The 20,749-nt window shown below is 43.1% G+C and overlaps 1 protein-coding gene across 1 annotated transcript in view; it reads left to right on the forward strand.

The window, feature by feature from the left end:
- SRGAP1 (SLIT-ROBO Rho GTPase activating protein 1) overlaps positions 1-20,749 on the forward strand; it is a 233,214-nt gene that overhangs the window by 184,124 nt on the left and 28,341 nt on the right. Inside the window, exons 11-15 of the mRNA XM_065423765.1 lie at positions 7,284-7,311; positions 9,339-9,372; positions 13,136-13,196; positions 13,367-13,444; positions 15,060-15,194. Coding sequence (XP_065279837.1) covers positions 7,284-7,311; positions 9,339-9,372; positions 13,136-13,196; positions 13,367-13,444; positions 15,060-15,194 — 336 coding nt within the window. The remainder of the gene's footprint in view (positions 1-7,283; positions 7,312-9,338; positions 9,373-13,135; positions 13,197-13,366; positions 13,445-15,059; positions 15,195-20,749) is intronic.

Here is a 20,749-nt window from a genome sequence, read left to right on the forward strand (position 1 = left end):
CCTACCCATCAATGAGGCTGTTATGGGTCCAGTCACAGCCCTGTGGCAGACCCCATCTTCTCTCCCTCCCACTTCAAAGAGGGCAGAGGAGAAATACTATGTGCCAATCAAAGGGTACAAGTACTTATATTCTCACCCTCCTCCTGGGTCCCTAGTCATAACAGTGGCCAATGAGAGGGACAGACAAGGCCAGGCAAGTTCTACCTCCAAACAGAAAGACTTAAAGAGACTAGATCTGTTTGGCAGAAAATTTTATTCAATGAGCGGATTGCAGCTTCGTATCTCTAACCAGCAAGCCCTGCTGGGGCGGTCCGATTACAATATGTGGGACTCTAATGAAATTTAAAGACTCGCTGCCTCATGATGCCAGGCAAGAGTTTTCTGCCCTCTTAGAGGAGGGAAAGTACACAGCCAGAGCCTCACTCCAGGCAGACCTGCATGCAGCTCATGCGGCAGCCAGAATGATGGCTTCCGCAGTGGCTATGAGGCGATGCTATTGGCTGCAGTCCTTGGGGCTACCACAGGAGGTCCAACAGTCAATCCAAGAACTCCCATTCAAGGGTACCTCACCATTTTTTGGGCAAACGGACACAAAGATCCATGGCCTGAAGGACTCAAGGGCTACCCTGAGATCACTGGGTCTCTATGCTCTGGCTCTTTCAAGGAGGCATTTTAGGCTTCAGCAACTGACCCGCTTCTCGGCTCTGCCACCGCGACAAGACCAGTTCAAGAAAAGGAGCAGGGGTTACAAGTGTTGTCAACCATCCCCATCCGCCTCAACCTCACTACCGGGGTCTCATAGATACTCAGGAGGTCCCAAGCAGAACTTTTGAAAGTGCGCCTGAGGGCACTTTACTAGTTCCAACATCAGATCCTGCTCTTGACTCTTTTGATTTTGGACCAACATTCCCACTTCAGCCCAGCATGGTCCTTCATCACATCAGACCGCTGGGTGCTGAATACAGTGGTGGACAGTTATACTCTTCAGTTTTCCTCCACCCCTCCCTCCCACCTCCATCCCTCTTCAGGGACCCTTCTCATGAGTAACTTCTAGCCCCAGAGGTGAAAGCCCTCCTACAGGTGGGGCCGTGGAAGAGGTGCCTTGAAACTTGAGAGGGAAGGGGTTATACTCCCGATATCTCCTAATCCCAAAGGCCAAGGGCGGGGGGGTTTCTTTGACCCATCCTGGACTTGCACCTCCTCAACAGTTATTTTAATAAACTGAGGTTCTGTATGGTCTCCCTGGGCTCCATCATTCCCTTCCTGGATCCAGGGGACTGGTATGCCACCCTCGACTTGAAGGACACCTATTTCCATTTTCCCAGGCCACATAAAATTCCTCAGGTTCATAGTAAACCAGTCCCATTACCAATTCACTGTCCTCCTCTTTGGTCTGTCTGCAGCCCCCTGGGTTTTTACGAAATGCATGGCAGTGGTAGCAGCCTTCCTTAGAAGGTGAGGGGTCCAAGTCTACATGTACCTCGACAACTGGCTGATCAAGGGCCACTCAGAGGCTCAAGTAAAGAACAGCATCAGCCTGGTCGAAGCCACCTTCTCAGCACTGGGCCTGTTGATAAATGAACAAAAGTCGACTCTCATTCCAGTCCAGAGAATAGAGTTTATTGGGGCAGTGCTCGACACAGACTAGAGCTTTCCTTCCAGAGGCTCCATTCCAGACAATGGCGAATCTGATATCCAGGGTCAAGGTCCACCCCGTCACAACAGCCCAGGTTTGCCTCAAGCTCCTGGCACACATGGCTGTGTGCACTTACATGGTACGACACGCAAGGCTGTGCCTCAGACCCCTACAGACATGGTTAGCTTCAGTGTTCTCACTGAACAGACATCACTTGGACTTGGGCAAATTATTACGAGTGCTTACAGACAACACGGCAGCCATGTTCTACATCGACAGACAGGGAGAAATGCGGTCCTCCATCCTGTGTCAGCAGGCCGTCCATATGTGGGACTTCTGCTTGCAGCACTCCATTCACCTCAAGGCTATCCATCTTCCAGGAGCCCAGAAAGTCCTGGCAGATCGCCTCAGCAGATCTTTCTCCTCTCACCACGAGTGGTCTCTTCACCCAGAGGGTACCAGGTTAATCTTCCAAAGGTAGGGATCTCCCCAGGTAGACCTGTTTGCAACCAGGCAGAACAGGAAATGCCCTCAGGTTTGCTCGCTTCATGGTCACAGCCCAGCTCCCTTTCAGCCTCCTTCCTGCTTCCATTGGCAGAGCTCCTAATCTATGTGTTTCCTTCAGTTCCTCAGGTCCTTCTGAAAATCAAGCAGGAGTGTTATCCTTATAGTGCTGGCGTGGCCACACCAACACTGCTTCGGCATGCTGCTACACATGTCAGTAGTGCCTCTGCTACCCTCCTACTCCGCACAGACCTGATCTCGCAAGACCATGGATGTTTACTCCACATGAACCTCGTGGCCCTTCATCTGACTGTGTGAAAGCTCCATAGTTGAACCCGGAGGAACAAGCTTGTTCAGAAAAAGACCGCCAGGTCTTGCTAGGTAGTAGAAAGCCATCTATTAGTGCTACCTACCTGACCTAGGGGAAGCATTTCTCTATATGGTCTTCCCAGCAAAGTCTGTCTCTTACTTGGTCTTCCCTTCAGTCTATACAGGAATACCTGCTCCACCTAAAATAGCAAGAGCTGGCCCTTGCATCTATCAAGGTACACCTAACGGTGATCTCAGCCTTTCACCTGCCAGTGAGTGGTAGGTCAGTTTTCTCACACAAGATGTCCATCCGCTTTCTTAAAGGGTTAGAGACAGGGCCGGTGCATCCACTAGGCAAACTAGGCAGCTGCCTAGGGCGCCAAGATTTGAGGGCGCCAAAAAGCGGTGCCCAAAATGTTGGGGATGCTCACCCGGCGCCGGCTAAATGTGTAACCCTCTTCCCGCCGCTATGCGAGGGGGCGCTGCGGCTTTGAGCAGCTCCGGCCGGCTGGGAAGTGATGTTATTTCTCCTCCGGCCGCCAGGGGCGCTGTGATGCTCCCTGCTGCTCTGGCTCTTCCCCAGGGCCCTGCCCCTGCTCAGCCCCGCCCTGCCCCCACTCCCCTGAGCTCTGCAGCAGGGCCGGAGCTGCACTCACCAGCGGCAGGAAGTACAGAGACCCGGCCCCAGCCGCGCCGCCAGTGAGTGCTGGGGGGTGGTTCCCCCCCTCCCCCCAAGCCAGCCCCGACCACCCGGAGGCCTGCCCCCCCAAGGAAGCCGTGCCCCCCTCCACGGAAGCCGCCCCCCCCCGCTCCCGCCTCCCCCATGGAGGCCTGGGGCATCCCCCCCCCTCCCCCCGCAGGGGGGCTGCTTAGGGCCCCAGAATATCTAGGGACGGCCCTGGTACCCGCCACCCTGCCCTCAGCCAGCCCCACACCCCTGCCCTGCCTGCAGCCAGCCCCGCACCCCCGCCTCCATCCAACCCCTGCAGCACCCCCCTCCCTGAAGCCAGCCAACCCTGCACCCCATCTCCAACCAGCTCCGCATCCCCTGCCCTGCCTGAAGCCAGCCAGCCCCGCACCCCCCTGTCTCCAGCCAACCCCTGCCGCACCCCCGTACCCAAAGCCAGACAGCCCCACACCCCCGTCTCCAGCCAACCCCGCACCCCATCTCCAACCAGCTCCGCATCCCCTGCCCTGCCTGAAGCCAGCCAGCCCCGCACCCCCCTGTCTCCAGCCAGCCCCTGCTGCACCCCCGTACCCAAAGCCAGACAGCCCCACACCCCCGTCTCCAGCCAACCCCGCACCCCATCTCCAACCAGCTCCGCATCCCCTGCCCTGCCCGAAGCCAGCCAGCCTCGCACCCCCATCTCCAGCCAACCCCTGCCGCACCCCCATGCCCGAAGCCAGCCAGCCCCACACCCTGTCAGGTTATTCATTTATTTTCATTAAATATGTAGTCTAAATAATGAAATTAATAAATTTTCAAGCCGAATATATATTCATTCTAATTAACAATGCCATATTATGCAGTATTCATTTTTGAAAGTTTATAATAAGCGATGCTTCGGGGGAGGGGAGGGGGGAGGCGCAAGATGGAAGTTTCGCCTAGGGCGCAAAATATCCTTGCACTGGCCCTGGTTAGAGAGACTTTACCCTGAGACTTGCGAGCTGATTCTAACCTGGGATTTAAACCTGGTCCTGTCAAGAGTCAGGGGCCCTCCCTTTGAGCCACTAACATCACGTCCTCTGCTGTTTCTCTCCTGGAAGGTCGCCTTCCTGATAGTGATTACCTCAGCCAGAAGGGTCTCGGAAATCAGGGCCCTTATGTCAGAACCACCACACACACTGTTCTTTAAGGACAAGATTCAGCTGTGTCCCCACTTGGCCTTCCTTATAAAGGTGGTTTCACAGTCCCATAGTAACCAAGCTATTTTCCTGCCAGTTTTCTTCCCAAAGCCGCATGGGAATTCAGAAGAGCCACAGCTTCACTCACTGGATGTCAGACATGCCCTAGCTTTCTACATTGAGAGGATTAAGCCGTTCCATAGATCTATGTAACTCCTTGTGGCAGTAGCAGAAAGGATGAAAGGCCTGCTGGTTTCAGCCCCGAGAATCTTATCCTGGATAGCCTCCTGTATTCGAGCTGCTATGAGCAGGTGGACATTCCACCTCCTGCTGTCTTGACCGCTCATTCGACAAAAACTCAGGCCTCATCAGCTGCGTTTCTGGCCCAGGTCCCAATTCAAGGTATCTGCTGGGCTGCAACCTGGTCATCAGTGCATACCTTTTCCTTCCACTATGCCATCACCCAGCATACCTTCTCCTTCCACTATGCCATCACGCCAGGTTTGGCAGAGCAGTGTTGTAATATGCATGTCCATGAACTCCTAGGCCACCTCCTTGGGTACTGCTTGTGAGTCACCTACGGTGGAATGGACATGAGCAAGCACTCAAAGAAGAAAAAAGTTACTACCCTTTCCGTAACTGTTATTCTTTGAGATGTGTTGCTTATGTCCATTCCATGACCCACCGTCCTATCCCTCTGTTGGAGTTAGCCGGCAAGAAGAAATTGAGACAGTGCAGGGCCAGCAGTGCCCATTATACTGACGCATAAGCGTGTGGCACCAGAGGGAGCTAGAGCAGGCCCAGCGGATACCACTGAGGGGAAAATCTCTGGCAACGATGCACATGGCACGTGCACTCCTAATGTAGAATGGACATGAGCAACACATCTCGAACAACAACAGTTACAGAAAGGTTAGTAACTGTTTCTTTTTAATCATGTCACTAACAAATATGGGAAACATACTAATTGTCAAACTGGTTCAGTCCCGTGGCCCATCTAGTCCAGTATCCTGACTCCAACAAGAGCCAATACCAGTGCTTCAGAGGAAGTTACAAGAAACCTCACATTAGGCCTAATAATCAGCCCCTCCCAATAGGTCTCATCTTGATCTCCAGTAGCTAGAGATGGGACTAAACCTTGAAGTCTGAGGTTTTTTTTAATCTCTTCCAGAATTAGTTTGCATTAACTATTATGACTCTAATATTCTTTTTAGCCATATAAATGTCCAATCCCTTTTTTAATCTTGTTAATTTTTTGGCCCCAATGACATCCTGTGACAGAGTTCCACAGTTTCAATATATAGTGTATGAAAATGTATTTCCTTTAATTGATTTTGAATTTGCCACCTTTTAATTTCATTGACGCTCCCTAGTCTACCTTCTCTAGACCATTCATTATTTTATATATTTTTATCATGTCCCTTCATATTCATTTCCTTTCAAAGGTAAACAATCACAGTCTTTAATTCTCTCCTCACATGAAAGATTTTCCATGCCCTGGATCATGGGTGGCAGGTGGACCCCCACTTCGGGGAGGCTAGCCCCATGGCCCCACCCCTTCCATACGAGGCCGAGCCCCCCACACCTCTCTCCCATGGCCGGAGAAGCCGCTGGCCAGCAGGAACCCTGAGCCCTCATCACCCCCGCCACCAGAAGAGCCCCAGGTCAGCCCCAGCTGACTGACCGACCAACCCAAGCCCTAGCCAGAGCAGACCCAGCCGACCAACTGACCCGAGGCTCGGCCGGAGCAGACCCAGCTGCAACGGCTGACCCGGGGCCAGAGCAGCCCCAGCCCAGCCTCCCACGGCAGCGGCTGCTGCCAAGGAAGGCAGACCCTTCCCTGGCCTATTATACCCGCCGCCCATGCCCTTGATCTTTCTTGTCACCCTTCTCTGAACCTCCTTCAGTTCTGCAAAATATTTTTTGAGGTGGAGTGACCAGTAGTATACGCAGAATCCAGATGAGGCTGCACCACTTATTTGTATAATGGCACTATAATATTTTGCATATTTTTCTCCCATCTGTTCCTATGTAGCCTAACAACTTATTTGCCTTATTGACTGCAGCTACCTTCTCTAGACCATTCATTATTTTATATATTTCTATCATGTTCCCTCTTATTCATTTTCCTTTCTAAGATAAACAATTTTTATCATTGCAAAAGGTTAATAGCGGGGTGACTCAATGTTCCCTGTTAAGTCCTATTTAGTTTAATATATTTAATTATCTAGAGGGAGGGAGATGAGTGGTATGAGCAGTGAGGTAGAAAAGTTTGCAGATGACTAACCTAAATAATTGTGTCAAATCCAGAGAAGACTCAGGAACTTCAGAAGGCTTTAACCAAGCTAAGTGAATGGGCAACACAATAGTAAATTAAATTAATTATTTATAAATGCAAAACAATGCACATTGGGGAGTTAAAAATTAAACTACTCATACACCTCACGGTTATAAATTAACTATATCAACTCAGGAAAGTGACTTGGGCATCACTATGGACAGCTCAGTGTGTAGCACTGACACACTCTTAAGAGAATAAAGAAATTGTTATTAGCAAGCAGTTACAGTCAAGAGCTCTCCATTTTTGGCATTGAACAAGTTTAGGCACCAGCCAGGATGCAATCTAATCCTGGCATAGCTCTATTTTCATATTGATTTAGTCATTAAAATACATGAGTGTAAACAATGGAAGCTATTTGGAATTTTGCATCACATTATTTACATTACCAAATGGTTCTTTAAGAGAAAATGTCTGAGAAGTAGCTTTATACGTGGATTGTTTTGGGTTATTTAAAACTATGGAGATGGAAGATTATCTCACATTGCCCTGGATCGTTGTACAGTTGTAAATCTTGTGAAATAAACTTGGGTTAAAAATAATTCAGGATGAATAGTAAACTGGCAAGCATAAGTATAGTTACATACAAAAATAAGCTTTTATTTCCATAAGCTACAACTGAATATTTCCTTGTTCATTGAACTCCTCCAGGTCACAGAGCTGAATACATGACCACAAGGTAAGATTTTTTTTTTACCTCTTTTGTGTTGTAGGGCGCTACAAAGTTTCAAAAATCATCTATATGAAGAATGTGATGACTATGAAACATGAGTATTGTTAAATAAATTGTATAGAAGCATACTTGCACCACACATTCTAGCATCTAACTAAGCTAATGCTGTGACTTTAAATTGATAAAGGACTGGCTTGTCCATCTTTTTCTGGAATTATAAAGTACTTTTGGGAACTGTTTGGTCAATGTCAAGTACCCTGAAGAGAAGAGAAGCCTTCATAAAATCTCATAAAGTTGAAACACATCAATGTAAAAGTTAATTTTTTGCTTTGGTGAATAGGAATGAAATCTTTTTTAACATTTCTGCACTCTTATGTTGTAATGCAATGTTCCAAATTGTCACTTTTGCAAGATAGCTCTTCTCAGGCATAGTTTCTACTGCTACCAAAGCACTACTGTGGAAACAGAAGTTTTAGGGGAGAAGGATTTCTTTAAAGATTACTGGAAATTACTTTTAATTAATACATCAGCCCAGAGTCTCACCACCATTTTTTTTTACGTTTTAAAGTAATTTTTTTCCTAACTTTTAAAAAAAGGTTTTCTTTCTTTTATTGGTGCCTGAAAGAGCCATAGAAACAAGGGAACCTGACTGGCTATATAGGGACACTAACTACACACCGAGTACTGTCAAGTTCACAAAATAAATTGTGAATTAGAGAAGAATACTTATTTCAGTAATCTCTTTTGGTTCTAGTCATCCCATGTGTTACATGTAACAATACTATGTAAACATTTATCAGACAAAAGTGCATCATGGGTTTTTTATGTTGATGTTATTCCTTTAATTCCTCTAGCTAAATTGCAATGTATTTTGTTTCTTGTGAAAAGAAATTGTCAGTATGAATGTGAGAGGCCAATCTGTTTAACAATTACTGGCTCCAGATAAAAATGTCCATGAATTGTTTTTTGAAGTGCCTGAGGAAAACAATGCCTAGCTTTAATTTTCATTTGAAGTTTCTCCACCATGAGACAACTTCTCTGCTTAATAAAATGGGTGCTTAGAATGTTGGTGTGTCATGCTGTGGTTGGCAGGATGGATTTCCGTTCCTGCTGCACATTTTGTGGATGATAATACAAAATAAGACCATTCCAATCATACACTTTTGGGGGAGTGTACAATAAAACTTTAAAAGAGGATTTGTAAGGAATGTCAGAATTATCAGTGAGGAATTTCTTTTTAGCAGAATTTTTCCTCTCTTTATTATGTTACACTTAAATCTCATGAAATGTCTGTTTGACAAGTACTGTTTTTGTTTTCCTTTTTTTCTCTTAAAATGTTTTATTACTTTGCCACGAGCTTACAGATATTTTATTGTATGACTTAATTCTACCTTGCTCAGTAATCATATTCCCTTCCCTTAGACCTCCAAACCTTCCCCCTAAACCCCAGAAACACAGGAAGCCCAGACCCTGATCACAATATAATGCTAAGTTGTTTAATTGTGATTCGGAATCATTTATCAAGGTACTGACACCAGCTCTCTGGGTGGCTGATCTCAACACTTCTTGCTGTAATGGTCAAAACCTCATGTAAACTGAGGCAGATCATGATGTTCAAATCTGTCTTGGGGCTCTTGCCCAGCTGATTGATATAATACTTCCTGAAGTCAGAGGGAAACAGAAGAATACAATATTCACATTGAACTTCCTTACAATTTATTTAATCCAAGTATGGATGGTAGTGGCAGCCTGGTTTTGGTAAGGAATTTCCAGTTCATTAAAAGATAACGTTTAATGTTATATCCCACAATCTGACATTATTTCCTACTAGCAGTTTTAGTCACTTTAAATAAATCAGAACCCTATGTACAACCAATAGTACACTGGGTCTGAAATCCAGGTTTTCATTTCCCATGACTTCAGGAATTCATTATATTGTGTGAAATTGTGAGAAGTGTACTTCTGTATCTTGTATCTTTGCTGTATTTACTATCTTCTTCTTTTTCTTACTTTATTTCTAATAATGCTTCTAGCCGAGGACGAAGGAACTCTCACACCAGACACCAGGTATAGTTCTAGTGAAAAAGCTGACTTCCTCACTAACGAGTTGCATTCATGCCTGACTTTAAATTAGTTTTCCAGTTGACCTTACAGGGGAGGTTTGCATTAAGAAATTAGATTGTTTCATAACTCAATTTTGGCTGCCATAGTTCTCCTAGAGAATGACTATGGAGAGATGAACTCTAAATTTACAGCTATTCCCTTATTCATTAGCAAGCACTTGCTCCCCACAATGTCCTGTGTTGAATGGGAATAAAACTTCAAGTGAACTCTAGTAGTAAGGTTTAGGTAATCAATTTACAAATTTTAAGAACGTTTTTCAAAATGACAACTCCTGGAAACTCAGCCTGGGATCTGAGAGTTAAGATGGGTTGTTTTCTTCTTGTACATCATCACTGGTAGTAAATATTTTGCAGGACAAATTCCACCCTCAATGGCACAAATATGATCCCACTGTCTTCAAATTGAGCTTTCAGTGACACCTACGCAACTGCACTGAAGGCTAATGGTATTACACAGATGTCATTTTGAGATATAAAGACATAATAGTAAATCATAGCACTGGGCAAAACATAAACATCATTATCCTCAATTATCTGTGCAAAGATACAAATACACCTCTACCCCGATATAACGCTGTCCTCGGGAGCCAAAAAATCTTACTGTGTTATAGGTGAAACTGTTATATTGAACTTGCTTTGATCCGCCGTAGTGCGCAGCCCGCCCCACCCCCACCCCCACCGGAGCACTGGTTTACCACATTATATCCGAATTCATGTTATATCGGGTCGCGTTATATCTGGGTAGAGGTGTAAAACAAAAATTAACACCCCCAGATTAAAAAAATAAAAAGTATTGCCTTCCAGTACAATCCAGATCTTGGAACAGGCACTATGAGACAAGCTGGGTGAGAGCTCAGCCACAAGGAGAGAGGCTGTTCCCCTGCATGTCCAGTCTTAAAAAAAGAGGTAGCCTAATGACCGATTCAATAAGGCCGGGGAAAGGGCCTCTAGTCCAAGAATGAGCTTTGTATAGAAAGGATGAGTCATTTTGACTAGCCCCACAACAGGATTACAGCTAGAAAAAATGGCTCATTAGTACACAACTGCTTTAACAAGATGTGCTCCTCGGTCCGAAATACGTGCTTGTTAATAGCAAATATTTGATCTGAATTAATGGCAGAGTAAGGGGTCAGTCTTGGTGACATCTAGCAAAAGCAGATTCCTTCCTCAAAAGATTTTTTTCCACCAATGGATCAAAAATCTATGGCCTGTTACTTTTGATTAGCAATGAGCTGGACAAATGTGAAAACTAAGACTGAATGAATGTTTTAGTGTTGTGAGGCTACTCCTAAAACAAGCATTAAAATAGTCATGTTTACTCTGGTAATTTCTTACTGCAAACAATACCCTTTTAGCAGCTTTACATTCCTTGTATAGATAAGTATGCTAGCAGTAGATGTGATATATGTGTTCTAATATTTTGCTGTTTTGTACGGACAGCCCAGTATTTATTGGTTTTTAATTGTTGTAGTATTACTAGGTTAACTGTGCAAATCTTGTGCAAATTAATTTATCTGTTACTGAATCGCTACACAACCTGAAATGTAAATTTTGGTGTAATTATTATTGTTGGTTCTTAGCCATAACCTTCTCTTTGTCTTTTTTTTTTAAATAAAATTCTAAAATTTACATTATTTAAAGTAGAATAGTTACTGGAATTATGATAAATAACCCCATTAAAGCATTATAATGTTGCCCACCAAAGCAATAGTTAGGTTGTCTCAGCAATTCCATTGTAGATTTTTTTCCCCAAACATATAAGAATATATATATATATTTGCCCATTGTCTTCCAGTAAAAAACTAGACACACAAATTGCAGAAGCATGGCATATAGAATCTTTGCCTGGGCTTAATTCTTAGCTCTCCCGTCTTTACTTCTAATTTAGTTTAACATGAAACTAAAGGACTACTTTATAAGAAGAAAAAAAAAGGTTGTGTATTTTGAGTGACAGAGTTTTTATTTGTTTTCTTTGTGGTTTTGTAACTCAATCTGTTTTATATTAAATTTTGAAATAAATTAGTTCATATCTGAGATTCATTTTTCTAAAAATATTGTAGCCACCAAATTATGATTTTTGAAGGTACCTTTTGGTTATGAAAAAAGTTTATTTTTCAAGCGTAAGCAGTAACTATTTTTAACCATATATGGTTCATGTCCTCAGTGCATATTTGATGACTCCTTTAGAGTCCTTAATCTCCATTGGGTAAATAGTATCCTATTTTTAAAATGCCAAAATACAGAGCCCAGCAAACAGTAAACACTCTCTTGGATCTGATCCTTTCGACACCAGCAGACCTTGCATAGGGCATGAACAATGCTCCTCCATCTCTGTCTCTCATGCTGTTTGCCGGAATGGCTACCTTTTTGTGTTTTTGTAACTTTTTTACAAGACCAGGTTGAGCCTGTGGAGGACAGACAGGCTGTTTTTTGTTTGGTCCCTACCCTTACACCTATCCAGTTTGGGTGACCCTACCAGGAGTTAAAACTCCCACCAGCAAAGCACTCGGGGTCATTGAAACACACATGCCTTCCCACCATGTTAAATCCCCAGGGAAGGAATTCTTTTGGATAATCAGTGGTTTGAAAAATAGTCAAGTTAAACTTAAACTTCACTGATCTAGAATCTGTGCATATTCAAATACTTCCTGTTCCCTCCCACTGATTATTTTTTTAAATGGTCATATTTAATATAAATCAAAAAACCCTATATTTAGCTAAAGCCATGTTTGTGATTCAAGCACCAAAGGCAAGACATTTTAGAAATACAGGTTCTGATCCTGCACACAGATCCATACTGTTGCTTACTCTTATTCAGAATCCCACTGAAAAGAACTTTGGGATCAAACCCAAATTTCTTACCCTCCCTTTCAGGCTGTATCGCAAATTGAGGGGTAGGGTCTAACTGGCACCGAAAACAGCCATAATGGATCCCCACACAGGAGAACACACGCTTCTAAAGCTTCATTAATGTGTGTTTGTATTCTGGCTGAGACCCAGCCCTGTACACAAGCTCCTCAAACAACTTAGTCCTGCTAAGGGTAGGAATACACTGTACAGATAGCTGTCGGTGGTAGTAATTCCCAGGTCAGGAAGTAGACAGCATACCATACCATCCCATGCTGTCCATTTGGTGGCTCTTACTACAGACAGCCTTGGAGCAGCAGTGCTTCTGACACCTCGGAGCCAGAATAGGGGCCACTAACTTCCTTTCCCTGGCCTTTCAGGCCTGGCCATATGAGCAAGCATCTGCAATAATTTGGCCCCAGGGTATATAAAATTCACTCCAGCTACTAATGGAAAAATAAGCTAAATTAATGCACATGCTTCATTTTCATACCATGATAATTAATGTTAAGTTTATATTTAAAAGGAAATTCATTGTTTAACTCATTTTGCTTCAAGAGTCTAAAATAACTGCATGAAATGAGGTTTCATATGTGTTAAGATAACCACATGCAATGAGATAAATTGAGGATAAAATTTCAGCCATTACTTAGAATTTCTTTGATTTGATGATTTGCATAATAACCTTAATATAACTTTTTTAGCCTCCTGGCAAAAGTGGGGAGATAATTTTGTTTGGAAGGGGTTGTTTTAATCAACACTACTGAGTCAATCTTGAATTATCAATAAAACCCATTTTCACACGTGATCTAACTTCTGTTTCTTTCAGTTTGTGATTATATTCTTTTTGCTTTTGCCAGGATTCAGGACAAGTCATTCCCCTCATAGTGGAAAGCTGTATCAGATTTATCAACTTATATGGTAAGCTCTGAAATATGTCATGTCACTTCATTAGCACCCTGGCTATTTTGCATAAAGTATATTTTGCATAATGATTTTACCCCCTCATGTTTGTCATTTACTTGTTAAAAAATAGATTACGTCTTTAGCATATGATCTCATTGCTCATCTTTTCTTCCCCTACCCTTCAGGTCTTCAGCATCAGGGAATTTTCAGAGTGTCTGGTTCCCAGGTGGAAGTCAATGATATTAAAAATTCATTTGAGAGAGGTAATTGAATTTTCGTCTATATGAGCAACCTGAGATCCATCTCTTGGAAAAAAAAAATCTGTTACAATTTGATAATTTTCTTGGATATTTAAGCAATTTTATGTACTGTATTCCCTGTACTTCAAGCTTTGCCTAACCATATATTTACTTGCCCGGTATAGTAATGACTCTTTCAGTGTTTTCACTTTATTCTGCCGCTAAGCACGTAAGATTATATTTTGCTATACAAGTACACAAGATTTGTGACCCTTGCACTGTCTGTAAAAAATTTTATTTTACCAGTGGTGAACTGCAAAGGATGACTTGTTTGTCTTTCCTGTTTTTATTATCTTTAAGGTTCCCATAAGAAGCAAAAATATTAAATGGATAATCAGACAATATTTAACACAATTTGAGACCACTGTTACTAGGTCTTGCAGAATGAGTGCTGAACTTTCTGGTCCCTCTGCCAAAGTGACATCACAGCCAATACAAACATAGGTTGAAAGAGTCGTTCCATTTGAAACCTCTATTTTCATTCCTAAGGCAATTTCATCCCAGAGGATAATTTATGAGGAAGATGTGAGAGAATGAACAGAGGGTTTAAATGTAATTGTCTTTCAACCTATGGTAAGTCTGTGTCTGTTGTGATGTCACTCACTGTGGCAGTGGAACCGTTATCTGAAGGAGCGAGCAATTCTCAGATTGTGTTAAAGCATAGTGTTAATTACATTATTCTAAAAAAAAATCCAGCTAAGTCATCTCTTTTGGGATTTTACAAACCATTTTTTAATTTCTAGCATAACCTTTGCAGATCACCTTTTAATAAGAGGAACCCTTGGAGGAAAATCTGTCTTGTGACTAACAGCAAGAAGAAAGAGTAGATGATATTTTCACTCTCCAATATTAACTGCATACCTTGTAAAATCAGATATGATACTTGAGCAGATATGTGCAGTAACTGTTTTTATATGATAAATGATGCAGCATCCTTATATCTGAGGACATTAATGGATTGTTATTGTCTATCTTTAAAGTCCACTTTATTAAAATGGAAATTGTTTCGCTACGGAAATGTTCTCGAGGTCATATAATATCATTAAAGCTAAAAATGTTTTAACATCCAGTTTAGTCTTTTAAATGATGCAGTATTTTGTTGTGAGTTTTAGTGGTTTCGATTCTGTACATTGTACTCATACAACTGCATTATGCACATCTTCTTGAGTTTCTGTGAATGCTTTTTCAATCCAACGAGAGATGTGCAGCTCAAATAAATCTCTTAGTTGTATATGTTCTATATAAGCTGCCTAGGAATAGTCCTAAAAGTCCTATTTCACTAAGAATGATCGCATTCTTTATTTCACTAATTGCAAATCATAATCTGTCCCAAAATATTCATTCTGAACTTCATGATCTATGGGATCATTGGGTTACATAATTTAAAGAAAGATTTATTTCAGGCTGGGTTATTTTATTTTTTTCAGTTTAATCATGGGGCGGGATTTCTAAACCAACGTTTATTATTTTATTACCGTGCAACATCCCACACAGTCAAATCAAATCTTCATTTATTTATATGAAATACTATTAAGCAAGAATGCCTGTACATGTTTCATTTACTCTACTTATTTTTAAGGTGAAAATCCTTTGGCAGATGACCAAAGTAACCATGACATTAACTCAGTTGCTGGAGTACTGAAGCTCTATTTCCGAGGGCTGGAAAATCCTGTCTTTCCTAAGGAAAGATTTAATGATCTTATTTCCTGTGTCAGTAAGTAAAAATTCCTATTTCATTCTCTATAGAATTACATGTTCATAAATACAGTAGCTGCCTAGAAAAAAAAAACGATTTCACTGATTTTTCTGAAACAATTTGTTTGCCATCTGCAACAGTATGTGTCAATTATTAGTCATACTTACAGCTGTGACTGCTCCCTTTTTCCAGAAGGATCAATGTACAGTATAAGTCTTTGTTTTCAGTACAGCAGGAAGATAATCTTTCTTAGTATATGAGATATTTAAATTTACATACACTGCCATTTTCTTCTAATCTTTAGGGCAGAACAACGGAATGATGCCATCAGTGTGCCAAGAGAATGCATTACTTCTAGCAATGGTTTCACTCTCTGCTGTTGTCTCATACAAATGGTGGTGAATAACTATTTAATGACCCAACAGTGTACGATTCTGAGCACCACCTGTGAGATGCTTAGTGCTCTCAATTTCCATTTGCTTTTCGGGGAGTTGGGATACCTCAGCCCTTTGCAGGATCAGGCCCTTAGTAGGATAATAGTTCGCATTTTAGTTGGGAATTGGTCCTGCTTTGAGCAGGGGGTTGGACTAGATGACCTCCTGAGGTCCCTTCCAACCCTGATAGTCTATGATTCTATGATTCCAGGTGATGTTCTTGCCACTGTACACTAGGTAAAGGGAGGAAAGCAGTATAAAAGGGCTCAAAAAGCCTAGAACCTGCTGATGAAAAATTCCCTCAGCACAGGAACTGAGACAGATGACTTCTTCACAACTCCCAACATGAAAAGCATGCCATCATGGGGCTGGAGTGGGAGGAGGTGGGACCGCAGCACCTAATGCTGCAAAACGTCTGGGCAGTACTGTTGCCCATAGGCAGGCAGGGACAGGTTACTGTAATTTAGGCAACCTTCGATGGCTGTCCAAGTTACACTGGGATACCCTATGGCCCTGGGACAGCCCAGAATCAACAGGGCACAAAACGTGGCTTTGTGAGTTCCATAGTTAAGGTCCAGCTCTTGTGGAAAACTTTCCAGCTGAATGTAAGTGTTATGAAGGGGGAGAGGCAATCTCATAGGTAGTTACGTTTAATCCCGGGAGGGATTAATTAGGACAGGCACCTTGAACTAGACTATCTAGTCAGTGGAGAGCCAGCCCAACATTCAGAACTCCAGGGTGATGTGTTCAGGTGCCCTGTGTTGCTCAGCAAATGGGCAGTTGTGCTTTGTACTATGTGGAGCTCAGTGTGTGGTTTCATTTCTAGATAGGATAAATGGCAGTAATCTAGCATGGAGGTTATTAGTGAGTGGATCACTGTGATAGCTCTGTCACTTAGGAGGGGGCGCAGTATTTTGGTTATGCTGAGATGGAGGTGGGCACATTTTTTCCACCATGACTATTTGAGTCTCCAGCAGTACCGAGGGCCCCAAAACTGCAGACTAATTTAACAATCTGAGGACAGTTTCCCCCAACAGAAGGAGATGTGAGAGAAGACAAATTCTATAAAGCATTTCATTCTTTCTATCAGCTGGTTCACCTTTAACCAGCTGCTCCTCACCCAAAAGCAACTGTCATGGAGTCAAAAATTTTAAGGTCAGAAGAGGGACCATTCTGATCATCTAGTCTGACTTCGGGCATAAAACTTAACCCAATAATTCCTGTATTGAGTCCAATAGCTTCTGGTTGAACTAAATAATAGATACTAGAAAAACATCCAATGTTGATTTAAAGACCTCAAATAATGGAGAATTTACTACATCACTTGGTAAACTGTTCAAATGGTTAATTGCCCTCATTGTTAAAAATTTGCACCTTATTTTCAGTCTAAATTTTTCTTATTTCAACTTCTACTCTTTAGATCTTGTTATGCCTTCATTATTTTGATTAAGCATTAAAACAGCTGGGAGATAGTGGTGTTTACATGTAGACCTGGGTAGGTCCATATACTGCTGGCACTTCAACTTATGTCATTTCACCAGCTCTCCCAATGGCTTTAAATAGATTTGAATAATATGGAGAAAGAAGATTGAGCCTTATAGCTCAAATGAGGGCTTTGGAGATAGAAGAACAGTTGTCCAAAACAACCTGTTAGGTACTTTCCAAGAAGAGGAACCTGAACTGTTTAAAGTTCCTTTCCCTCCTTCCTTTCCTTCCTTCAGCTTTGGTGATTGATGGTAGAGGTCTGGCAGAATGAGTATAGATATGCGCCCCTTGTCAATAGAAAGGTCAGCTCCAGAGCAACACCATTTTGTGGCCTACAGCTTCACTGAGAGGGAACCAGGTTCATGAGGCACTGGAGACTGGCCTATCTTATCAGTCAGCTTATTTGAGAAAAGTGAGGCTGGGCATTGGGTGATAATTTGTGGGGCTTCTAGCATCAACCAATGGTTTCTTTAGTATTACTACATGTCTTGCGGTAGGCAGTAAATTATCTTCCTGAAAGGAAGTGTTGACAATCTCTGTTATAGTACGGCTCCCAGAAGTTCCCTGTTGTCTCTTTCTATCCAGGAAGAGCAGAGATCAGAGTCACAGATGGTAACCCTGAATGATGTCACTCTTTTCCTTGGAAAGGGTGTATTGTATTTCTGGTCCTGCTCTTGGCTAGTTCCTCTTGTAGTTTATGAGGCCATCTTGGATGTAGGTGACCTTCTTTGTGATAATTCCTCACAAAAAGAGGTACTGTGTCTTAGGGTTGAGTAGAGCCAGTCTGTATTTCCAAAATGATTTGGAGCCCAGAAAAGTTCTGCTGGGCTTCACTTTTCTGCCTCAGTGGCAAAGAAGAGGTAGGCTCTGTTTGCCTTTGTTATGGCAGTGGCATAGGTTTGTAGAAATTCTGTGTCTGCCACTGACTACTTTCAGTTATTTCTTTCACAAGTCAACTGAGAAAGATGACTGTCTGCATAGGTGGAGGGATTGAGAGAGGGTGCTTTGGTACTAGAATGTCTTTAGCAGTGTTCTAGAAGTGGCTGTAGGACATGGCTAATTCATCTTCTCCCTGGCTGGTTGGTTGGGTAGAGTTTTCTATAAGTAAGTTTTGGCAGGATCCAAGAGTTTTTCTGGGTAGATCATGGTGGTTTCATATTGTTTTGGAGTAGGCAGGGCCGGCGCTAGGCACCAGCAAAACAAGCTGGTGCTTGGGGCGGCACATTTTTAGGGGCGGCATGGCCGGCGCCAGAATGCTGCCCCTAAAAATGTGCCCTGGCCACCCTAGCTCACCTCCGCTGCTGCCACCGCTCGCGCGCCGCTGTTCCCCCTCCCTCCCAGGCTCTCAAACCTGGGAGGGAGGGGGAGATCCCCAGCGGCCGCGGCGCGCAAAACAGCTGATTCGCGCGCCGCTGCTCCCCCTCCCTCCCAGGCTCTCAAACCTGGGAGGGAGGGGGAGATCCCGAGCGGCCGCGGCGCGCGAAACAGCTGATTTGCGCGCCGCTGCTCCCCTTCCCTCCCAGGCTCTCAAACCTGGGAGGGAGGGGGAGATCCCCAGCGGCCGCGGCACGCGAAACAGCTGATTCGCGCGCCGCTGCTCCCCCTCCCTCCCAGGCTCTCAAACCTGGGAGGGAGGGGGAGATCCCTAGCGGCCGCAGCGCGCGAAACAGCTGATTCACGCGCCACTGCTCACCCTCCCTCCCAGGCTTGAGAGCCTGGGGGGAGGAGGCAGGGCTGGGGATTTGGGGAAGGGGTGGAGTTGAGGCGGGGCCGGGGGGGTGGGGTAAGAAAAAAACGGGGGTGGGGGGCGGCCAAAATTGATTTTGATTGGGGCGGCAAAAATCCTAGAGCCGGCCCTGGGAGTAGGGAGAGTTCTTATTCCTGTCTGGAACAGGAAGTAGTCTGATCAAGTTAAGGGGATGGTTCTTGCATTTATATTCACAGCCAGCCCTAGGATCCAGTCCAGGGATAGTCAGCTGTGAACCTATATCTGGAGCTTACCTGTGAAAAACCTAAGGTGGAAAGTTTGGATATCTTTCTTAAAATACTTATAAAACACTTACGTGTGTGTTTGTTTTTAAACACAGTTATTGAGTATCAGTGAAACATTGGGGGGAGGGATAGCTCCATGGTTTGAGCATTGGCCTGTTAAACCCAGGGTTGTGAGTTCAATCCTTGAGGGGGCCACTTAGGGATCAGAGGCAAAATCAGTACTTGGTCCTGCTAGTGAAGGCAGGGCGCCGGACTTGAGTTGATGACCTTTCAGGGTCCCTTCCAGTTCTATGAGATAGGTATATCACCATATATTTTATTTGATTTGTATGAAATTCATGGTCTGTTGACTACTTCATCCTTGAAATATTACCTGCATTAAAATGTTTGCCCATCACAATATTTATATATTTGCTTCTTTTTGACTTGTTTCTGTTTTCTGTTATAAGGTAGAAATGAATATAGTAGTTCATATGAAATATTATTTGATTTCCAAGCAAAATCCTATTTATTCACACACTATTAAAGCCTATCTTTTTAATCCAAGGCAATGTCAATTCATGTCCCTGACCAACCCATATTGGTGTTTGTATGCTCAAAAATAGGTGCGAGAACAAAGGAAACCAAAGCAGACTCTAAGCCTTAAACTAAGATTGAAGTAAGCTAAAATGAGTATAAGGAATTAAAAGCATTACTTGCATTTTTAGACAGACACCATAGAAGAAACATAGTGTAAAGCTCAGTGCAGATGTTTCAGCCCTCCAGAGAACTATTGCACTGAACAAGGCAGAGGATGGCTTAAATGTTCGTACTGAACTTTGCACTTTTGTTTCTTCTCTAATGTCTTGAGAGCACCTCAGCAGCAGTAGTTTTAATTCCTTCTGTTGGTGTGAGTTTTCAGACCCTCTTCAGGGTTTTAATTTTGTCTCTACACTTGTATACCTAGGTTGTGTGCTGGTTTTCAAAGTATCATCTGTTTATACAAGAAGAAACTCACTGATTTTGGAACTTACTATACCCCCCCTGAATTTTGATGGAACCTAGATATTTATATTTATAAAATCCTAGTCCAGTCCCAAATGCAGTTTTTACTGTTGTTTTTTTAATCTTAGACATCATATAATCTGCGATGGGGCAGACAGTTCGGGCAAAACCCAGCTCCCAGTTTGGATTGTAAATCCTTCAAGGCAGGGATACTCTCTTTCCTGTGTCTGTACAGCCCCAGCACATTGGGGCCTCCATCCAGATTGAGGTCTTCAGGCACTATCATAATAATATAAATATGTATCACTATTACTAGAGGCAATGGGAGTTTTACTAATTATTTTTAACAGGAGCAGGCACAGGCCCTTTTCCTATAAGAGAATAGAAATTGTTAGAACTTGTTGAGATCACTGTATATCATGTAGATTTTGGAAAGCTTTTATTTTTTAAATGAAGCTTGCAAATGCTCCAGTTCTTATTAAATAGACTTTGTGATAGTACAGTATGCAAATGAATATATCCCTTTTCACTTGGTGTCCTTCCAAACAGCCTGTGAAGATTAATGCAAATTTATTTTACAGTTCTGTTTACAAAGATTCCTGTCATTCAAAACAAAATAGGATATAGAAATTGATACATAAAGTTGGCATTCATTTAAAAATATAAAATGGCAAAATG

The sequence above is a fragment of the Emys orbicularis genome, chromosome 1, assembly GCF_028017835.1.
Source record: "Emys orbicularis isolate rEmyOrb1 chromosome 1, rEmyOrb1.hap1, whole genome shotgun sequence".
NCBI lineage: Eukaryota > Metazoa > Chordata > Testudines > Emydidae > Emys > Emys orbicularis.